Source organism: Sprattus sprattus, assembly GCF_963457725.1.
Source record: "Sprattus sprattus genome assembly, chromosome: 6".
Lineage (NCBI taxonomy): Eukaryota > Metazoa > Chordata > Actinopteri > Clupeiformes > Clupeidae > Sprattus > Sprattus sprattus.
This window is the reverse complement of record NC_137925.1, coordinates 15,118,847-15,141,394: the sequence shown is the minus strand read 5'-3', so window position 1 is coordinate 15,141,394 and position 22,548 is coordinate 15,118,847. Positions and strand designations below refer to the sequence as shown.

At 46.4% G+C, this 22,548-nt stretch overlaps 1 protein-coding gene across 1 annotated transcript in view; it reads left to right on the top strand.

Moving 5' to 3' along the window:
• The window catches only part of pkp3b (plakophilin 3b), a gene marked incomplete at both ends in the record, with an annotated part of 33,631 nt that extends 13,005 nt beyond the window's left edge, over positions 1–20,626 (top strand). The window contains 12 exons of the mRNA XM_080840113.1: positions 940–1,034; positions 4,435–5,153; positions 6,643–6,766; positions 7,605–7,809; positions 11,386–11,560; positions 13,061–13,178; positions 14,275–14,439; positions 15,056–15,238; positions 15,731–15,884; positions 15,992–16,187; positions 16,885–16,972; positions 20,585–20,626. Coding sequence (XP_080696239.1) covers positions 940–1,034; positions 4,435–5,153; positions 6,643–6,766; positions 7,605–7,809; positions 11,386–11,560; positions 13,061–13,178; positions 14,275–14,439; positions 15,056–15,238; positions 15,731–15,884; positions 15,992–16,187; positions 16,885–16,972; positions 20,585–20,626 — 2,264 coding nt within the window. The remainder of the gene's footprint in view (positions 1–939; positions 1,035–4,434; positions 5,154–6,642; positions 6,767–7,604; positions 7,810–11,385; positions 11,561–13,060; positions 13,179–14,274; positions 14,440–15,055; positions 15,239–15,730; positions 15,885–15,991; positions 16,188–16,884; positions 16,973–20,584) is intronic.
• Between the last annotated feature and the right edge of the window lie 1,922 nt (positions 20,627–22,548).

Genomic DNA, 22,548 nt, shown 5'->3' with positions numbered 1-22,548 from the left:
TGTAGACTGTGCCAAAGCACACATAAGATGCCCGTCAGGTATAGCCCCTGCAGGTCTGGATGGTTTATTAACTATTCACGGCGTTGGGTGGAAAGGCAAGATGGCCGACAGCAGTACTGATATCCATGAAGGCTAATGAAGAAGATCACATCGCGGGGTGTCGGGTTTCATGCAGGGTCATGTATCCTTTAGAATGTGAGGACACGCCTCTATACTAGTGTTTGTTTATTTATTGGTTTATTTATCAATATGGGTCAGGAACAACATTACATTGTAGCAGATTATAATGACAGAGCACGCGTAGTTCGTGCATCAAGACCAATATAGTGGACAACATCTGTCCCTTTCACAAGTCCAAGAACATTTATGAGAAGGGACAAGAAGCATTTACATTCAGATCCAATGACATGTTGAGTGTTCGTTTTAGGAAGTGTGTTAAAGTCATATGGGTGTTCCTGGTATTTCTGATGTCATTCCCTCTTGTAAAACCCAAACAAGCACAAAAGGTTTTTCCCTTTATGTAATACTGAAATCAGAGATCGGTCATTTGGGACCTACACTAATGCCAAGACTCCCTTTCTCCTTTTCCGTTTCACTTCCTTTCTTGTTTTTCTCTCTCCTCTCCCTCGTTCACCCTCCTTTTGTCTCTTTTGTTTATCTCCCCTGCTCTGTCTCTGTCTCTCTTTTCTTTTCTTTTCTGTTTGTCTCTCTCTTATTTTTGTCTCTCTTCTCTTCTCTTCTCTTCTCTTCTCTTCTCTTCTCTTCTCTTCTCTTCTCTTCTCTTCTCTCTCTCTCCCTTTCTTCTCTCTCTGTCGCTCTCTCTCTTTCTCTCTCTTTCTCTCGCTCTCTCCCTCTCTCTCTCCCTCTCTTCTCTCTCTGTCGCTCTCTCTCTCCCTCTCTCTCTCCCTCTCTTCTCTCTCTCTCTCTCCCTCCCTGCAGAGTTGAACGGCTCCTCCAGTCTGAGATACCACACCTATAACCCCGGCTTCAGCTCCGTCTCCATGGCCAACACAGCCACCCGCACCACCAAGCCTGTGAGTCTGACATCATGACAATCTGCACACACACATACACACACACACACACAAACACACACACACACACACACACACACACACACACACACACACACACACACACACACACACACACACACACACACACACACACACACACACACACACACACACACATATACAAGTGTGCATTCAGAATCATCCAGGCTTGCACACACACATACACACACACACTCTCACTGACGTGCTCCATGAAGGAATTTTTATGATTAAAGCCACACTGGGACATCACTGATCTTCTTCAGGTGTAAAGCAGACAGCTCCCCCTCCAGTTCTGTGTTATCTTGTCCACCCCAGATAGAGATGAACTCTCTGCCTCTCAACTCTAATGAACTCTCCAGTGCCAGATCTATGTTAGAGCTTAGTTGTTTTTCTGTAGCATCTGGGTGATAAAAGATGTAATTTCCCTGGCTTGTAACCTAGGTCACAGGCCACTAAACCCTCTCTCTCTCTCTCTCTCTCTCCCTCTCTTTCTGAGATCTCATCGCACAGATAAAAATGCCATTTGTGAGGGTGACAGACATTTTGACCACAAATAACACAGAAGCTCAAATGTGCAGTGTGGGTAAGAACGGGTTCTGACTCAGGTTCTGACGTAGACACATCGTTTTCAGCTCAGCATTTCGCCGTGGCCAGCCAGAGGGTGTGGGGCCGTCTGGATGCGGGTTTGTGTATTTATAAGCCGGCATTTGCAGGCCAGGCGGGAAAGTCCGCAATGCAGCGGCGGTGACACGTTATGGTGGTCGCGCCCCGTCGCCACAGCCCCGTGGTATTTAGCACGGTTCTGGCACGGCCCGGTTTAGAAGGTGAAGGGTAGCGGTGGATGAGGCCCAGTGCAAAAACACACACACACCCACCCCCGCACACACACACATTCCCCACACATGAGCTCATCTGATTAGCAACACGAGGAGGGGCCACGGAGACTCTCGCCCACTGCAGTGAGCTGCATGTAAAGGATCTAACTGTGGGAGACAGCATGTTGTCTTGCTACGTCTGCAGACGATACATATATTGTATATAGATGAGCCAAAAGCTGGCCCGGATTCCATAAAGTCCATTATCCTCATGGGAGTCCGTCTGATTAGCAGCCTGGGGCCGGGGAGGGGAGGCCACCGTTCTCACTCACTGCACAGAGCAGCACTGGGAGAGAGTAGCTAACTGGGATAGAACCAGGCTGCTCAGATTTGACCCAGACCAGTCCGGATAGTGGACCCAACATAATCACCTCTCCACAGGTTTGGCAGATTAGCAAGCAGCCTGGGTAGTGGCTAACACTGACAGACCCTGCTCAGACAAGGCCTGAATATGTTGTGGGTCAAAGCTAGAGCTATTACCTACACATGAAGTCAGCTAAGGTGGGGTGGAGGAGGGGTCACAGAGACACTTGCTCGTTACAGGGCAGGGACTGGACGGTGGGTAACGATGCCCTGAATCCTGCTCTGATCTGATGGGTTAGGGTTAGGGCCCTGCTCTGTTCAACTACCAGCCATGCATGAGTTAGGCAGATTAGCAACATGAAGAGGGGCTGGCAGAGTCTAACTAAGTGCAGAACACAGCACGGATAATGATGTAACAAAATAACCCAGCCCTGTTCTGGCCTGTATCTGGTCCAGGTCAAGGGTAGGCAGTCAGTGGATTGGACCAAGCTCAGGTCTGATCCAGATCAGATGCCAAAGCTGGATCCATGCCCCGCTAATGAGCTCATCAGATAAGATGCGCAGGGTTGTGGAGACTCTCACTATCTTTTCAGTTCCAATTTCCCTTGAAAAAATATTCTGTGTTGGTGTACCACTGTAAAGGTTTTTATATAACCTACCTAATTGTTTGTGTCTGTTTTGTTTTTTTAAACTTGATGATTTGATGGTTTTATGTTGCTGCCACTGTGCCCTGATGTAAGATTTGCTTTACATGTTAATGTCTCAGACATCTACCCATTCACACACCGATGGCAGAGGCTACCATCTAAGGTGCCAACCTGCACAACAGGGGCATTTGGGGGTTCAGTGTCTTCCTAAAAAGACACCTTGACACTTGGGTGGGGGGTGGATGGAGGAGTTGGGGTCGAACTAGCAACCTTCTGATTGCTAAATGACTCCTCTCCCTCCTGACCCACTATTGCCCCCACTTAAGCTTGGGTCAAGGCTGGACCAGTTCTGTGTGGAGGTGACCTACCCAAAGCTGTCAGTGGACACAAGGAGTCTGAGCTGTCAGGGAACTAAGTTCGAGGAGATGACTGGGCGCGTGTGTTCAAACATCGGTATTGTTCTCTGTCCTTGCAGAATGCTGAAGTCATGGCCAAAACAAGCTGAGTGGAGTAATATTAAGACTGTAGTGCATTGGACAGGAAGTGGTTGAGACAGACGAGAGAGAGAGAGAGAGAGAGAGAGAGAGAGAGATAGAGAGAGAGAGAGAGAGAGAGAGAGAGAGGGAGAGACTGACACATCTCTGGCCAGGAAAAGAGTGTTTCTCAACTTTCACTCCATGCTGTTTCACTCCCACTCCCACTCCCTGTATTCTCACACACACTTCTCTCCTCCACTGACCGCTCCCACTCCCTGTATTCTTACACACACTCCTCTCCTCCACTGACCGCTTACACTCCTTTCACTTCTATAAATACCGCCCCCCTCCCTTGTTCTTCTTTTTTTCTTTGTTTTTCTTTTCTTCACCTCTTCTTCTCATTTCATTTGTTTTTTCTTTCTCGTCTGTCACATTCCATCCCTCGCCCCTCTACTTCCTCTCTCAGTTGGAGCGTGATTGTTGGCTTTGTGTGTTGTGTGTTGTGTGAAGAACAGTGCTTTCCGCACTAGCCAAGTCCTTCTCCTGACAGAGACTTTAAGTCTCAGTGTGAGTAGAGCCAAAGGAGAGAGCAGTCACCTCATGTGGTCTCAAAGTGTGTGTGTGTGTGTGTGTGTGTGTGTGTGTGTGTGTGTGTGTGTGTGTGTGTGTGTGTGTGTGTGTGTGTGTGTGTGTGTGTGTGTGTGTGTGTGTGTGTGTGTGTGTGTGTGTGTGTGTGAGTATATGTGTGTGTGACATTGTTGTGTGTGTGTGTGTGTTCTGACCACTTCTCCAAAGTGCACACTGGGATGCCCCTCAGTGGATGACCTCAACTGCAGCAGTGACCTCTGACCTATGACCTCTGATGACCTCAACTGCATTAGTGACCCCTGACAGCAGAGAGCAAACTTGATAAACCGATTAAATACACAGAAAAAAACGTTCTTTCTCTCTTCCTCTTTCCTTCTTTCTCTCTCTACTCTGTCTCTCTCTCCCTCTTCTCCCCTCCTCTGCTCTCTCTATCTCTTCTTTCCCTCCCTCCTCTCTCTCTTCCTCTTCCTCCATCTTCTCTTCCCAGGCTCCTCGGATGTCTCAGTATTCCGGAGGCTTCTCCTCACGCTCGGCGGTCGAGGTGGGCAACCATCGCCGGATCAGCACGGGGGTTCCCTTAGTAGCCGCCACCCAGCGCCCCTACCATTTCCACGACGACACGCTAGTGGGCAGCTACCACGGTGGCCACACGCAGTCCCGCGCAGCCAGTCGTGCCGAGCATGATGTCGTGACCTTAGGCGTCCCGACACTCCCGCGGCAGCCGTCGCCGGTCTCCAGCTGGGGGGCACGAGAGGGGCTCACCGCGGAGCAATATGGCTACTACAGCAGCAGCAGTGCTGGAGGCGGCGGGGGTGGGGGTGGAGTGGGTACTCTGCCCAACCCTGCCCCTATGCGGCGCACCCTTAGCGGAACCCTGGCACGGGGGGGTGGAGTGGGCGGATGGAGAGAGCCGGAGCTTATTCACCAGTACTCCTACAAAGGCCCCGCCCAGCGAACCCTCAACCGCTTCAGTAACTACCGCCACCATCATCAACAGCAGCAACAGCAGCAGCAGCAGCAGCAGTACCAGCATCAGCAGATGAACCGGGGCACAATGCAGTACCAGCAGGTGGCCACCGGGGGCAGCAGCGTGCACGGGCATGGCACGGTCAAACGCGCCGGGTCGCTGCACAGTCTGCGGAGTGTCGGAAGAGGCGGCGACATCACGGACGGAGATGCCTGCGGAGGCAGCGATACACTCGGAGGGTGAGGGGCAGAGTTTACACATACACACTCACACTCGCTGGGACAGACTAATGCCATTTAGGGATAGGGGAATTCAACATTTAATTCCAGTGATGCCAGCTCTCAGAAAACAATGCCAATTACACCTTTTACCATGTCAATCGGAGAGGTGAAACTGGTAAGTAGAATGAGCCAGTGTGTTGATGGGACAATGACCACTGACCATTTCTCTGGGCCTTCGAAAGAACTGATTTGAGACTAACAGACCAAACTAACTGAATCTCTAAAGTTGAGAAGCAGTATACGCCCCCTGCACTCTGTGCCAGAAAGATACACAGTTCTATCACTCTACTACTGATATGCTAAGTCCTCCACTGTAACGACATTGTCAAAAACAGGAGAGAAAGTGAGTAACTCGCTGGTGCAGATAGGTAAGTGGCCAGTTTTCTCATGCAGATGTTATAGACCTCCTTCCTAGCCTGGAACAGCCGTGATGAAGCTCATTGCTTTACAAGTGACGCTTCCACCAGTAACTTTCCAGAGCTACTGATATTGCCCTTCATCACTGATGACACTCCAGCATGACCTCGGACAGGGCTGCCACAATGTGTCCACTCTGCTTTGTTGACACTCACATCCTAAGTAGTAAATTGTTTTGTTTTTCTCAATTGGATGCATTCCTGTCTTCCTCACACAATTCAGTTTTGGCAGCAGAAGAGAAATGCAATGAAAATTCTTGAGAAACCAAGGGAAGGACAATTATGTGCTCGACACCCAACTGTGTTAACCGCTACTGCTGCAAGCAAGTCATATGCCGTGGTCTATTTTCTTTCTGAAAGTCGGATTATATGTCAGAGAAGGGGGTCGAACAAGTACATAATCGTTTCGTTGTATATGTTAGGATATGATATATAAGAGGTGAAGAAAATGCATTTGGATACAGTCATTTCAGTTAATTTTAATCGTTATGGCTGCATATCTCCCTGTGATGGATGTGTGTTATTCTCTCGCTGCAAGCCTAATGGACCCATGGTGAGTTGGAACACTGAGATGCACTGAGGTGAACTCAATAAGCTCTGTTAAAAGTGCACTGCAACCAAGCGCTGCAAAGGGGTTTACCTATCCAGGGTTTCAAATGATCAAATAACCCCCATGTGACCCTGACTTGGTCCTAATGTTCTTTGGGTCCTGGTGAGATGTCTTGGAGCAAACAGTCTAGAACATGTATCTCAAAATGTGTGTGTTTATGGTTGTATTTTGTGTGTGTGTGTGTGTGTGTGTGTGTGTGTGTGTGTGTGTGTGTGTGTGTGTGTGTGTGTGTGTGTGTGTGTGTGTGTGTGTGTGTGTGTGTGTGTGTGTGTGTGTGTGTGTGTGTGTGTGTCTGTCTGTGTGTCTGTCTGTGTGTCTGTCTGTGTGTGTTTGGGCTTTAGAGTCTGTCTGCAGAGGGCCTGTTGGTGTGCATATTGTGAACATAAATCTATCCTTCTGATTCTGTGTGTTCTTTGGATAGGATGCAGAACCTGGACATGCCGACGGCAGTCAGTTACCTTAGCAACACGGACGTTGCCATGCAGATGCTGGGAGCTGCCTACATTCAGCATCAGTGTTACCATAGTACCGACGCCAAGAGCCAGGTAACTATGGAAAGGGATCGGTCGCTGGTGTCCCTAGACGTACAGTGTACAGACATAGTAAGACAACATGCAGAACTCAAACTAAAAAAAAACATGTCCACTTGATGCTCAGGTGTTTTTTATTAAGGAACCAACTAGTAAGCAAATGTGCAGTTTGTGGCTGACACCTGAGCATTTCGTATTTTATGGTGCAAAATGGTAAAAAAAAAAAAAGATAGAGAAAATTACTTTGAATAAAACAAAAAAAAACATCAAGCAAAGTGTTTAGTCACACAGTGTCTGAGGTCATGAAAGTACTGTCACAATCAGATACAAACTCACACACCTAAACCAACCAGGTGTAGTCCCACTTTGGTCAGATAATGGTATTAAAGATCAGCGGCGTGTGAAGGTATGAGCTGGTGTGGTATGGGCCAGGCTAACTTTTCCTCAGGAATGTGTGTGTGTCTGGCTAGCCATCCTTCCAGCTTGTCTTGTGCAACGCTTCTCGGAAGCCAGTACTTTCACAGGAGGGAAGAACCTGCCAAGCCACATGTTAGACCTAGAATTGAGCTCAGTGTCACACTGTCTGCATTATCAGGCTGTTGAAAGTCAAATGTTTGAACAGAAATCCCCCATTTTAATTTTCACCATGGGAATGAAGAGGGGTGGTTTGACAGTTATTGCCGCAACCAGAAATCCCCCAGATCTTTTAAGTGATATGTGTGTGTGTGTGTGTATGTGTTTGTATATATATATACATATGTGTGTGTGTGTGTGTGTGTGTGTGTGTGTGTGTGTGTGTGTGTGTGTGTGCGTGTGTGTGTGTGTATGTGTGTTTGTGTGTGTCTGTGCGCAGGTCCGGCAGTTGAAAGGCATCCCTGCGCTGGTGCAGCTGTTCACCAGTGAGAGTCAGGAAGTGCAGCGCTACGCCACTGGAGCCACGCGCAACCTCATCTACGAGAACATGGACAACAAGGCCACCCTCATCCAGGCCGGGGGCATCGGCAAACTCATGGAGGCACTCGGAGAACCAGACGACGAGCTACGCAAGAACATAACAGGTACAACAACACACTTACCTTATACACACACACACACACAGCAACACACACACAGCAACACACACACACACAGACACACAGACACACAGACACACAGACACACAGACACACAGACACACACACACACACACACACACACACACACACACACACACACACACACATCTCCCACAGAGAGAGTCTAATATCACAGCCAACCCCCCCCCAAAGGCCTCGTCCCAAAGGAGATCAGAGGTAATGTGTAGAAGAGTATCAAATAATGAAACTTGAGCAGGTGTGTGTTTGTAAGAGTGTGTTGTTGTGAACATATGCCTGTGTGTGTGTGTGTGTGTGTGTGTGTGTGTGTGTGTGTGTGTGTGTGTGTGTGTGTGTGTGTGTGTGTGTGTGTGTGTGTGGGTGTGGGTGTGTGTGGTGTGTGTGTGTGTAAGTGTGTGTGAATGTATTACTGTGAGAATGAGAGGCACAGAGCCTCTCCAGCAGCATTCGATATTCACAGCAGAAAAACACAGAGCACCTTGTGACCTGGCTGCATTCCAAACCTCTCGGCCAATCAGAGGGCCCGCTGCATTTCTCCCAGCAGCCTTTGTGCCTTGCTGGGGCTCCTCTACCCAAGCACCCCTCGCTCCCCTGCACACACACACACACACACACACACACACACACACACACACACACACACACACACACACACTCATAGCAAACAGTCCTTGACATTCCTTGTTGCTGCTGTATTAGTGGTGTGGTGAGTGGTTGCCAGGGCAGTGTGTGTGATCAGCAAGTCAATGTGTTTGTGAACAGGGCCCTGTGTGTATGTGTGTGTCTGTGTGTGTGTGTGTGTGTGTGTGTGAGTGTGTGTGTGTGAGTGTGTGTTTCTGTGTGTGTGTCTGTGTGTGTGAGTGAGAGTGGCGATGACCCTCGGCTGTTATCAGGGAGTGTGTTTGCCCGCTAGTGTTGTAAATTCACCCTGGCATACCAGTGGGCTAGCATGAAGGTGAGAGAAATAATCCTTAGCTCACTGCAACACAGTACACAGCCAGCCCCTCAGACCTTGCCTTCACCCTGCCCAACACACAAACATACACCTCCCCCCTCCCCACCGCCCCCGCCCACTGACACAAACACATTCAAATGGCCGCACTCATTGCAAAGCACCCCTCGCTCCCCTGCACACACACACACACAGACACACACACATACACACACACACACACACACACACACACACACACACACACTTACACACACAAACACACACACATATCTTAACTCAAGCAGGGTTGTGGTTGTGTGTATCACACATACAGGCAGCCCAGTGTTAGAACTCACAGTCCTGCACAGGGTGATGGTAGTCAAAGGGGTAAAAATGTGCTGGTGGGAATTTTGGAGACCTTCTGGCTTCTTTGTCCTGTGCTCGGAAAACTTGTCTCTCTATCAGGGCCTGTCTGGGGGGTGAAAAGATGGGGTGGTGCATGGAGAATTGTGTGTGTGTGTGCCTGTGTGTGCCTGTGTGTGTGTGTGTGTGTGTGTGTGTGTGTGTGTGTGTGTGTGTGTGTGTGTGTGTGTGTGTGTGTGTGTGTGTGTGGAGGGGGGTTACTGTGAAAGTGAAAGTGACATGGGAAACTTGGAGCAGAAGAAGCTGGAGAAGGTGCCAGGGCTGCTGACTTGGCTCAAGGGATTATGGGTGCTTTATGACATCAGTGCCGTCACCATGGCGATGGAGGTGACCTGGCAGTAGCCTCACAGCTGGGGAAGGGAGTTAAGGATAGCAGAACAGGGGCTGTTAGGGGGAGTACATAGAGTTAGAGGGAGACTTTCCTCTGTGCACAGTACTTCCTACTCTACTGGGACCATACTGGTACCGCAATGATGCTTGTTACTATGGATACTAATAAATGCACAAATACATCTTAAGTCTGTAATTTACGTTTATGTTTATGGTTTTGGAACAGTAAATATTGAATATCATCATGTGTCTGTACAATAGACCTGGTTTATGAGATGGCTATTTTGGCTGTCTGTCTCTAGAATAGGTCTGGTGTATGAGATGGCTATTTTAGTTGGGCGTCTCTAGAATAGACCTGGTTTATGAGATGGCTATTTTAGTTGGGCGTCTCTAGAATAGGTCTGGTGTATGAGATGGCTATTTTAGCTGTCTGTCTGTAGTATAGGTCTGGTGTATGAGATGGCTATTTTAGTTGAGCGTCTCTAGAATAGGCCTGGTGTATGAGATGGTTATTTTAGGTGTGTGTCTCTAGAATAGATCTGGTGTATGAGATGGCTATTTTAAGTGTGTGTCTCTAGAATAGATCTGGCGCATGAGATGACTATTTTAGATGCGTGTCTCTAGAATAGGTCTGGTGTATGAGATGGCTATTTTAGTTGGGCGTCTCAAGAATAGATCTTGCCCCTGGTCTGGCCCTGATCTTGTTCTCTGTATGCGGCTATTCCAGTTAGCTATTTCAGCTGTGTGTGTTCAGATGTTGTTATTTGACTGGGAAGACCCACTGTGCGACTACGGGAGGAGACTGGGGAGCTATGTGAAACACTGGAGCATGTTATGTAGTGGTTTTTATCGACATCTTAACTGACCCCAATGCAGTGTAGCACAGCTGTTTTAGATGAAGTGGTTTGTGCTGCCAGAAGTGGTGTCGACTCCGGAGTTGACTCACATGTTTGTTTACTGTCTCTCAGAGTGCAGCGACTTGAGGATCGGGGGGAAATATGAATGGCATCTAATGCTCCCACACCCCTCTGTCTCTCCCTCGGTCTCTTCTTCTCTCTCTATCCCTCTGACTTTAGATACATCTCTACCACTCTCTCTTTATCTCTCTCCTTCTTTATTCTTCTCCCCTTCTCTCTTCTTCTCTCTCTATCCCTCTGACTTTAGATACATCTCTACCACTCTCTCTTTATCTCTCTCCATCTTTATTCCTCTCCCCTTCTCTCTTCTTCTCTCTCTATCCCTCTGACTTTAGATACATCTCTACCACTCTCTCTTTATCTGTCTCCATCTTTATTCCTCTCCCCTTCTCTCTTCCTCTCTCTATCCTTCTGACTTTAGATACATCTCTACCACTCTCTCTTTATCTCTCTCATTCTCTCTTCCTTTCCCCTTCTCTGTTCCTCTCTCTATATCCCTCGTCCTCTCTCCTTCTATCTTTCTATTTTCCTACCCCCTCCTTTGTCTCATGTTGGTGTTATTGTGCTTCTGGTCTCTCTCCTCCTTCTCATGTCGCTGTAGATTTGTACATTTGTCTCTCCTATTTGTCTCTCTTTTCTTCCTCCCTCTTTTCGCCTTTCCTCGTACTTCTCTTTGTCCTGTTGGTATAGTTGAATTGGTGATGATCGAAGACTGTAGTATTATAGTGTAGAAGGCAACATTGCCTGGTTTCGTTTTTGTAGAGAAGTTTTTGTTGAAAGTGAGATACGTTTTGTGAGAACATTTTCTTTGTATTGTTACACTTTGGCTGCGGACCAATAAAAATAACACCTAAAACCGAAGTGATTTCTTGGCCCTGTCATCATTGTGCGTCACAAGTCAGGACCTACGTGACAACCCGTGTCTCCTGTCCACAGGGATCCTGTGGAACCTGTCATCCAAGGATAACCTGAAGGAGAAGCTGGCCAAAGAGACGCTGGCGGAGCTCACAGAGAAGGTGCTGGTGCCGCTGTCAGGAGGGGGGGACGCAGGGGTCATCCAGCAGACTCCATCTGAGGCAGACATCTTCTACAACACCACCGGATGCCTGAGGTGAGATGTACACATGCACCATGAACACAAACACACACACACACATCTAGGGAGACATCTTCTATAGCACTACTGGATGACTGACGTGGGATACACACACACATACACGCACTCATACATACATAGTACATACACACAGATACATTCCACGTTCACAAACAAATATTTTATCCCTAGTTATCTGAAGTAGGGATTCAAAAAACAAAACACATTCATACACACACATCACAGAACCACTCCCTTGTCCCCTTCAAATCCATGTTATTTCATATCTTTCAGTGCATACAGTTAACACACATACCTTATACGTCTGTCATCCAGCAACACTGGTTATTTAAGAGGACATGAGCAACACATACCATACATGCAAATAACTTTCATTGTCACCTCTTTGCGACGCCCTTTTTGAGATATGCATACCGGATGTTGTTGACGGACAGACAGGCATTCCAGGCAGTCAGAATGTGTCTTTCACTGGTGTTGGGTTAGACGGCCAGCGATGGCAGTTTCAAGTTCCAAGTTCAAAGTACTTTATTGTCATTGTCACAAAGACAACAAGACAGTAGAGGCAGTAACAGACAGCTAAAAAACGTAGGATGCTGTGAACATTATCTTCCACAACTAAATAATAATAAATTATAATTAATTAATAGATTAGCCCTTTGCCATCCTGGAGGTGCGTGCCTTTGTTGATCTGAACCTTTTCCCTGACGGGAGTAACGTTAACAGATGATGGGCAGGATGGGAAGGGTCCGTGAGGATGCGATTGGAGCGCTGCAGGCAACGGGAGGAGGAGATGGAAAAGATGTTAGGCAGCTCTGCTCCGATGATTCTTTCCGCTGTTTTAATCAGCCTCTGGATGGCTGCCTGCTCCGCCTTTGTGCAGCTGGAGAACCATACATTCAGGCAGTATGTTAGCACACTCTCAATAGCGCAGCGGTAGAAGTTACACAGTAGCCCCTGAGGAAGGTGTTCTTTCCTCAACTGCCGAAGAAGTTGCTGGGCCTTCCCTAAGACGGAAGCTGTGTTGTTTACCCAGGACAACTCCTCTGTCAGTGTAAGACCCAGAAACTTAACAGAGGTGACTTGCTTGATGTACAGTGGGAGATGGTGATTGTGCCGGAAGTCGATGATCATTTCTTTAGTTTTTTTTTTAATGTTCAGACTGAGGTTGTGCTCTGAACACCAGACTGCCAGGTTTCCCACTTCTTTCTTGTAGGCAGCCAGTTTGATGTGTTTCTAGTTGTTTCTGTCTTATGCTGTTTTTCTTTGCTTTGGATGGGGCTGTACTCTAAAGCTGCAAATGTTGACTGGGCTTTTTTAAAGAAAATATCAGTTTTTCTTTATCCATCTCTGTTTTTGTCCATCTCCCAATCTCTCTCTCGCTCTCTCTCTCTCTCTCTCTCTTTCTCTCTCTTTGGCTCTGTTTCCGTCTCTCTCTCTCTCTCTCTCTCTCTCTCTCTGTCTCTCTCTCTCTGTTTCTCTATCTCTCTCCCTCAGAAACCTAAGCTCAGTGAATGGGAAGACTAGACAAACGATGAGAGACACTCGTGGGCTTGTTGATGCTCTTGTCGCCTACGTGCAGAACTCCTTGGAGGAAGGCAAGGCTGAAGACAAGGTCAGCATCTATACTCAGCTCCTCTATACTCACCTCCTCTATACTCATCTCCTCTATACTCACCTCCTCTATACTCACCTCATCTATACTCACCTCCTCTATACTCATCTCTTCTTTACTCACCTCCTCTATACTCACCTCATCTATACTCACCTCCTCTATACTCATCTCTTCTATACTCCTATTCCCCATCAACTACAGTATGTACTACTCTATACATGAGTATATGAGTACACATCGGCATACACCTATACCGACATACACCTATAGACTGTTATATAGAGAGGGTTGGATTCCAGTCTTTTCTGGGTCAGTTTTAACTCATGAAACAAGAGGTGTCATGTAAAGAGATTATCTTCATTAATGGGGATGGGCTGAGAGATATATAAAAGATTTAGCATTTACAGTGTGTGTGTGTGTGTGTGTGTGTGTGTGTGTGTGTGTGTGTGTGTGTGTGTAAGCTGTTAGCCTGGTCTGCACCAGCAGATGTGTGTACATTGGTCCTCTGCTATATCTAATTGAACTATGGCAACTCTTTTCAGCATTCAGTCCTAATCTGTCAGTCAGTAACAGTGTGTTGTAACAGTGTGTTTGGCACGGGCATCCCCCCTGTCACTCACCCTCTCTATGAAACCCATTCATTAAGAAAACACTCCTATGATGGTCATGGGAGAGAAGAGGCTTCTCAACCGGCCCAAAACACGGCACTATTCGCAATGCATCCCTGGTGTGTGTATGTAAGTGTGTGTGTGTGTGTGTGTGTGTATCTAAATGTGAGTAAATATGGGTGAATGTATTTGTGTGCGAGAGAGTATCTTTTTTATATTTGAGTGTGTGTGTGTATGAGTGTGCTTGTGTGAGTGTATGTGTCTGTGTATGAGTTATGACTATGAGTTATGATCCTTCACACTTTTTGCTAGCGTCTGTGCTACTCTGCTGTTTCTGTGGTTGCTCGGTTGCTTTGTGTGGCCCAGTCATACCTCTCCATATCCCCTGGAGGCTTCCAGAAAACCCTCTTCAGTTAGGAGGAGATGGGCTGTTACGATAAGTTGCACATGGTCCAGACAGTAGACATCTGTTTGTGTGTGTGCCTTAGGGTGTGGAGAACTGTGTGTGTGTGCTGCGGAACCTGTCCTACCAGCTCTACAGCGAAATGTCTCCCTCTGTGATGCTGCGTCTGGAAGGGCCCACTAGGGGGCAGGATACCCAGGAGAGTACCGCCATCGGCTGCTTCACACCACAGAGCAAGAAGGCCAAAGAGGTCAGTCAACCCTACACATCTTAAACGGTTGCGGATTATTCGGATCCCAAAACAGTTAAATATCCGCGTCATATGACGTCATACAGGAAGTGTAACGTACTTTCAGGCATTGGTAGGGGTACCGAGACCTAGTTTTTGGCCTTATACTCTAACCCTAACCCTAACCCTCACCCTAACCCTTACCCTAAACATTTTTAAGAAAAAGTTGATTCTGACACTTACAAAAAAAAAATTCCGGATCCAATAAATCCGCAACCATCTTAAACATTAGAGCAGGAAGGTCAAAAGGTGAGAACTAGGTGCAAGAGGCAGGTCAAAGCAGGAGGTCCATCAGAGTAAGATCACATCATTCACATGAGGATAGAAGGTTTACATCCTTATAAAGTCAAATGACTACAGAAGGATCATTGCTACTCTAAAGTATGAGGCATAAAGTGCATTGTGTATGTATATATATATATCAGAACTGACTGTAAGTGTGTAAGTATTTGTGCATAGTTGTTTACATGTTTCTGTACTTTACGTTATTCTGGGCACTGTGCCCACATATACCTATGTGACGCGTGTGTGTGTGTGTGTGTGTGTGTGTGTGTGTGTGTGTGTGTGTTTCATCCAGCAGAAGAACCAGGAGCTGTCCACTCTCTCAGAGGTGGCCAGGCAGCCCAAGGGGGCGGAGTGGTTGTGGCACCCCCTGGTGTTGGGGGTGTACAGCCGCGTGCTGCAGACCTGTGAGAACAACGCACCCACCCGGGAGGCGGCCGCCGGGGCACTGCAGAACATCACCGCCGGGGACAGCCGGGTACGGAACAGCAGCACAGATCCGTGTGTTCTCGTTAGTCACATAGACTCATGGGTTGCATCAAATACAGTTCTGCAGAGGTGGGGAGAGAACAGGAGAGTTAGAGGAAGGGAGAGACAGACAGACTGAGAGGGAAACCTCTTCCCCTCACGCATGTGATGGATGTCAGAGTTAAACTGCGTGGATACACTTTGAGGCAAACACTCACTCTAACCACTCTGTTCTGTGCAGTAGGCATCTGTGTTAAGTCTAGTGGCCCTGGATAAGGAGTACACACACACAAACACACACACACACACACACACACACACACACACACACACATACACACAAATACACTCTTTCTCTAACCACTCTGTCATGTGCACATGCGCACACATACACACACAGACATACACTCAGACACACACACAAACACCACACCACACCACACACATACACAGATGCATACACACAGACACACACTCACTCTAACCCCTCTGTTCTGTGCAGTGGGCATCTGTGTTAAGTCGAGTGGCCCTGGAGCAAGAGCGTTTGCTGCCAGTGGTTCTGGACCAGCTCCGGACCCAGAGTGACCTGGAGCTGCGCTCTCTCACAGGCCTGCTAAGGAACCTGTCCCGCCATACCCGCAACAAGGACGACATGGGTGAGGAAACACACACACATACACACACACACACGGATACATGCTCATGCTCACACTCACACTCACTCCCCCTGACCACTAATCTTTTTGACCTTTGACCCCTGCAGCCACTAAGGTGGTGAACATCCTGGTGACTAAGTTGCCGAGCGACGGGCACCAGAAGGAGCCTTCCGGTGAGGCGGTAGTGAACATCTGTGGCACACTCAACAACCTGGTGGCCGGGAGCTCGCTTGCCGCCAGAGACATCACCTTCTTCGGAGGACTGCCCAAACTCGTGGCCATCAAGACCTCCCACGACAACAGGTACTCATTATGATTTTTCTTTCTCTTCCTCTTTCTTCTTCTACGTCTTCTTTTTCATCATCTCTTTCTTCTTATGATTCTTCAATTTCTTCTTGATCATCTGGTTCTTTACTGTTTCTTCTTCTTCTATTTCTTCTTCTTCTTCTTCTTCTTCTTCTGTGTACTTCCAGTATTTCATCCATGTTAGTATTCAGGTATCATAAAGTGTGTGTGTGTGTGTGTGTGTGTGTGTGTGTGTGTTTTACAAATTCAGTTATCAATGAGTAACAACTTAAATGAAAAGACAATGAAATCTCTATGGATTTGTTGTAAAAAAAAAATCAGTCATTGACAATGACAAAAATGCAAGGATGAATGTGCTATCACACTACAAGATTACTGTAACAGATGTTACCGCACACGCACATATACAAGTATGGGTAGGACACACAGAGAGATAACACACAACCCAACCCTGTTTTATCTCAGTCCTTAAACTGGGTGTGTCTTTGGGAACTGTGTCAGAGATTGAATGTCAATCCAGCATCAGATCTTATCAATGTGTTTCCTAATCTAAAAAACGTTCCTGTGCAGAACAAATATACGAATTTAACAAAAATCCCAATGATGGTCATTACTGTTTTGTTGTTTTCATTATTAGTTGTTTGCATTTGTAGTTTAAGTTATAGTGTTGTTTACTGTTTCTGCCTTTCTTTAGCCCCGGGAAGCTGAAAGCTGCGAAGGCCGCCTCTACTGTGCTGTCCAACATGTTCCAGTACTCCAAACTGCACAAGGACTACAAACAGGTGAGGGAGAGGAGCCTGCTTTTTTGAAGCATAGTGCTGCACAGACCTAGTACTCACGGCAGAACCCTGTACCCGCTGACTACCATTACACTAGTACTCACTGCAGAACCCTGTACCCGCTGACTACCATTACACTAGTACTCACGGCAGAACCCTGTAGCTGCTGGGCCCATTTTACTAGTTAGTACTTACACGACCCACACATGGGTTGTTCTTGCTAACTGTGACCAGATCTAGCCACCACAGGAGTCCCCTTCTTTACAGGGAGAATGAAGTGGGATGTTACTTCCACTGAGAAAGGCAGTGACATTAATAGAGTAGTATATGTATAGGAGTATATAAACATGTCCTTGATCACTTTGTGGCCTTGAAGCTTAGAAAGGTAACGTTTCATTCATCTTTTGTTAGTTCAAAGGGTAAAATACTGGACAGGATAAGGCAAGATGCAGTAAGGGAGATAAAAGAGAGAAGATAAAGATTCCCAAGGATCCTTCTAGAAACAGTGAGTTTGTCATATTGCTCTGCATTGTAAGAGCTGCCCTCAGAATAGTAAACGCCATTCCATGTTTGTGTTAGAGCTGCACAAACATTGACTCTGAGCTTGTTAATTATTATCTCAGATGATAGTTTTTATCTGTCACAGGCTGTGACCACAAATGACACGGTGAGGTGCCTGGTGAGCCTTGGCTGGGTGGTAAGGGAGCGTGTCATTGATTCTGAGTGACAGTAAATAGCTCTTTCTCTTTCTTTCTCTTTTAATTCCCCCTCTCTCTTTCTCTCTCTCACTGTCTCTATCTCCATCTTTCTCTTTCAAACATTTCTCTCTTCCTATCTATGTATATCTTTCAATCCCCCCTCTCTCTTTCTCTTTCCCTCTCCATCCCTTTCTCTCTCTCTCTCTCTCTATCTCTCTCTATCTATCTCTTTCTCTCTCTATCTGTCGCTCACCCTCTGTATTTGTTCTGATTCTCCTGCCTTACTGGTATTGTTGCAATTCGAAGACACACATCAGATGGCGGTCAGTTGTCTCAACAATATGGAACCACAGCATTTCCCAAACCCTTGGAATCACGAGTTTCACATTCCCTCTTCATTTCTCTCCGTTTTTCTGATGAGTCATACACCACATGCTTAACATAAGTTCAAGGGAAAAGCTGACCCCACTTACTGTCTCAAACCACCCATTCTATTTCTCTACCGGGCCTCATGTTACACTGTGTAGTGTGTCCTTCAGGCGAACTTTAGGTTGTGGGATCATTTTAGTGGCTACAGTTCCATATCCCTCTTGTTAAAACAGACCATAGTATCTAGTCATGCTGTGTCCAGGGAGCATAGAGTGTGTAGGGTGTGTAGGATGCATAGTGTGTGTAGGGTCTGTAGTGTGCATAGGGTGTGTAGGGTGTGTAGGATGCATAGTGTGTGTAGGGTCTGTAGTGTGCATAGGGTGTGTAGGGTGTGTAGGATGCATAGTGTGTGTAGGATGTGCACGGTAGTGTGTGTAGGATGTGCAGAGTGTATAGTGTGTGTAGGGTGTGCAGGATGCATAGGGTGTGTAGGGTGCATAATGTGTGTAGGGTTTATAGTGTGTGTAGGGTGGATAGTGTGTGTAGGGTGCATAATGTGCATAGGGTGCCCAGGAGTGTGTAGGGTGCACAGGAGTGTGTAGGGTGCATAGTGTGTGTAGGATTTATAGTGTGTAGGGTGCATAGTGTGTGTAGGGTTTATAGTGTGTAGGGTGCACAGGAGTGTGTAGGGTGCATAGTGATTGTCATAGTTACTATGCTGTCACTAGTCATACAGTCTACATCTGGCAGTAACTGGAGTTTGATTGGTTTGGTTTTCAGCAGTAGTTATCTGAAGAGAGTCGTGTTGCCTCAGCAAAACCTGTCGCTGCCGCTGTGAGATGTTTGTGCAGAGGCGATGTGGTCACATGGTATGTGTGTGTGAAATGCCGAGCAAGAATGTGAGGCGTTCAGGTTCAGGTTTACTTGATTTGTACCCGTAGCTAGATTGGGTTTCCAGTAGACAAATCATCATCCATCTTAACACACATTTTTACAAACAACACAAACAGCGGACACACATAATAAGAGTATTCAGGGTTTCAATCCTTCCTAAACCACTACTAAAGAATAAAAAAATAAATGTTGCTTCCATATAATTTCTGCAATGTTGCTACAACTTGTTTATCTGAGTAATGGTTGCTGGAACAAAGCTATTTTTATGCTGCTTTGTTCTGGGACTTGTCCAGAGGTAGGAAGCTGAGATTCAGGGTGGGAAGGGTGAGAGTCATCATAAAAAAAATCGAGCCAGTTTTCCGCTTTAACTGTCTGGGGGACAGGGATGCCAGGTTAAGCTTTGACCCACCAATCAGCCCATTGAACAGTTTGATTCAAAGAGTTTCTGCTTGTTTCCAAACCATGACACCAAAGCGAATGATCGTACCGATTCAATAAAAGGACGGTAGTACAAGGACATCATGATATTGTCATTGTGATAACAGGACAGACCCGCTGGTTCCCATTTCTGCATACGCGTTGACAGTTTGCTTTAAAGTTCAGTTCTGAGTGAATTATTGTCCCCAGACATTTGCAAACAAGATTGCACACATTCCAATCTCTGACCCTGTCTTCTATCTAATGTAATCTATGATCACGCCTTAAGTGTTAGATATATTTAGTTGCAGATAGCACTCCTCACACCATTTGATAAAGTCATCGATGACAGGGCCGTGGCTGGTCTCATTGTCTTGGAGCCGACTAACGATAACAGTTACCTGTCACCTGCATACTTAGTTCCTATTTTACACCTACACTGATAAAAACAGAGTCTGGTGCATTCTTTATGAGGTCCTATTTTACACCTACGCTGATGCATAGTTCACACATGTTTGCCGTCATTGTCTTGGCCTCTGTTATCACACCATCTATCAGCAACACCACTATTATTTAACTGTCAAACCTCTGACATCCATTAACACGCTTCACTTCAGATATGTATTTCACACACACACACATCACGCAGTACAGTAAAGTACATGCACACACACATACACACACACAGTCATACACACACACACGTAACACACACACACACAGAAACACAGACACACAGACACACACACACACACAACCACTCAAACACACACAGCCAGCAGATTGTCCTCTGACTCTCGCTTCTTACAGACCCAGATTCCCCATTCATTTCTCCATCAATGGTTCAGTGTGAGATCATTTAGGAAGGATGTGTCTTACCCATGTTTTTGCCCAGTCACACCAGACACTCTGCGCGGTATACATCTCTGTCATAGCCACGCCACTGTTGACCTCTAGTTGACCTGTGCCGGTAGGGATGACTTGAACACATCTAATTTTAGATCATAAAATGGTGTGTTCCTGTTGTGTAACTGGTAGAGCAGGGTGCTCATAACACCACAACGAGGCCATCTTGGGTTCAGTACATAATGATAAGAAATTTACATTAGTACAATACTTGTTTATTTGTAAATGTAATAATGTATGTGTTTAAGTGTTCCACCGTTACGAAGCTTTCCACAGCTTCACTTAAAACCTGTCCTCATGATCTGTGTCTCTTTGTGCTTCCCTTTTGCAGAAAGGATTCACCAGACAAGACTTCATGGACCCAACCCTCTGAGCATGTTTGTGAGGGAGTGAACTCACTTTGTGAGTGAGTGAGTGAGTGAGTGAGTGAGTGAGTGATTGAGTGATTGAGTGATTGAGTGAGTGATTGAGTGAATGAGAGAGTTAGTGAGTGTGTGAGTTAGTGAGTGTGTGAGTGAGTGAGTGTGTGAGTGTGTGAGTGTGTGAGTGAGTGAGTGAGTGGGTGAGTGAGGGATTGTGTGAGTGAGTGGGTGAGTGTGTAAGTGAGTGATTGAGTGAGTGAGTGAGTGAGTGAGTGATTGTGTGAGTGATTGGGTGAGTGAGTAAGTGAGTGAGTGAGTGAGTGATCATCTGTCTTCATGAGAGGACCTGGGACATCCACGCTTCCCCAGGTGCTTAATGACAGCAGGATAACCCCCTGAAGGACCGCCTAACCACCACAGCCGTGCTGAGACTGCACCTTAGTATTCATACTCTTTACCTGTGCTCTGATAACTTTTTGTGGCTTGTTTGAGAAGGACTGTGAACCTCCAACTGCTTCAGTGAGGAGTGAGCTTACGGATAAGGACGAAAACGCTGATTTAACCTGCCATAGAACTGGACGCGCGTGTGCGTGTGTATGTGTGGATAAACACTGGACTGGTCCTGGTTGGGCATGGGCATGCCCTTGCCCCAGACGCTTACAAATGGCTTCTGGCTTCACAAACGCAGGCACACCTTTCTAACTCAACACTCACACCACCAGCAGTTATCACTGTAAGTCTAAAGTAACGGTCATGTTAGAACGTTTATCCGCTGTTTAATCTCTCTACTGTCGTAACCATACTCTATGGGGTGGGCACCATACAGGGGCATGGACTTCTGGGATAGACGTTCAAAATGAAATCACAATAACGTTTTTTTTTTCTTGGACAAACAATAGAAAAGACAAGAATTGGAATGACAGGAGCATGGGGTCTGTCAGGTGGGAATCCTACTTGGCATTTAGCATGTAGAGGTTATTTCAGACATAGCTATTTTCACTTTAATCCCTGACATACACACACACAAGCCGTAGCAGAGGCTTTCTGGGTGTGTGTACGTACTCGTCACACACACCCCAGCCGAGACCATCTCACCCCTAATCCTGCCTTACTGCTCTCATGTGTAGCGAAGCTTTCTGCAATTTAGGAGGGGAATTCAGTAGGATCTCCAGGACTGTACTGTTCCTAGATGTTCTAGAATGCACTGGAACACAGAACTCTTCTGGGTCATGATTGAGTTCAGTGGGTGGGGAGCAAGGTTCTTACGCAGCTCCAGCTTGGAAACCTTTAGTTTCTGGACTGAATGAACAGCTTTGGGAAAAGGAAATGTGATGATTGTGTTACAGTCTTGTGTTGATGTAGATCTCCCCTTGGCCGTGTAAGTGTGGCAGATTGTTTCTTGCTGAAGTAATGTTGCATATCCTGAGCTGTCACAAATGTTTCACAATGTTATTAAAAGTTGAACTTGGACATGGATTGGTGACCCTGACTTTGATAACAGATATTTCAGCAGCTGTTCACAATGCAAACACCCACACATAAAGTCATCATTTATAACAATTAGAATAAAGTGACAGAACTTTGGCTTTGCTCAGATAGTTCTAGAACTTAAAATGAAATAATCAATCTGAATCATCCCTCATGGCACCAATGGTCTGTTATATGACAACTGAAAAAACAATGTTTTATGTTTATGTACTCTGTTGTGGTTGTTGTAGTAGGTTTCAGTTTCTTGTGGGTTTCAACATGAAAACAATCCCAACCACACTCTGACAGGATTCAGTAACAGTACATTTCAATTGCCCAGCCATCTCCAGGTAGGGGATGTATCACAAAGGATGTGTTATCACACACGCTTCCATTCACAGAGTTCGAGCATTAAACAACAGTACAAGTGAAGCTTACTTGTAACCTTAGCATGTTCACAGTGTAT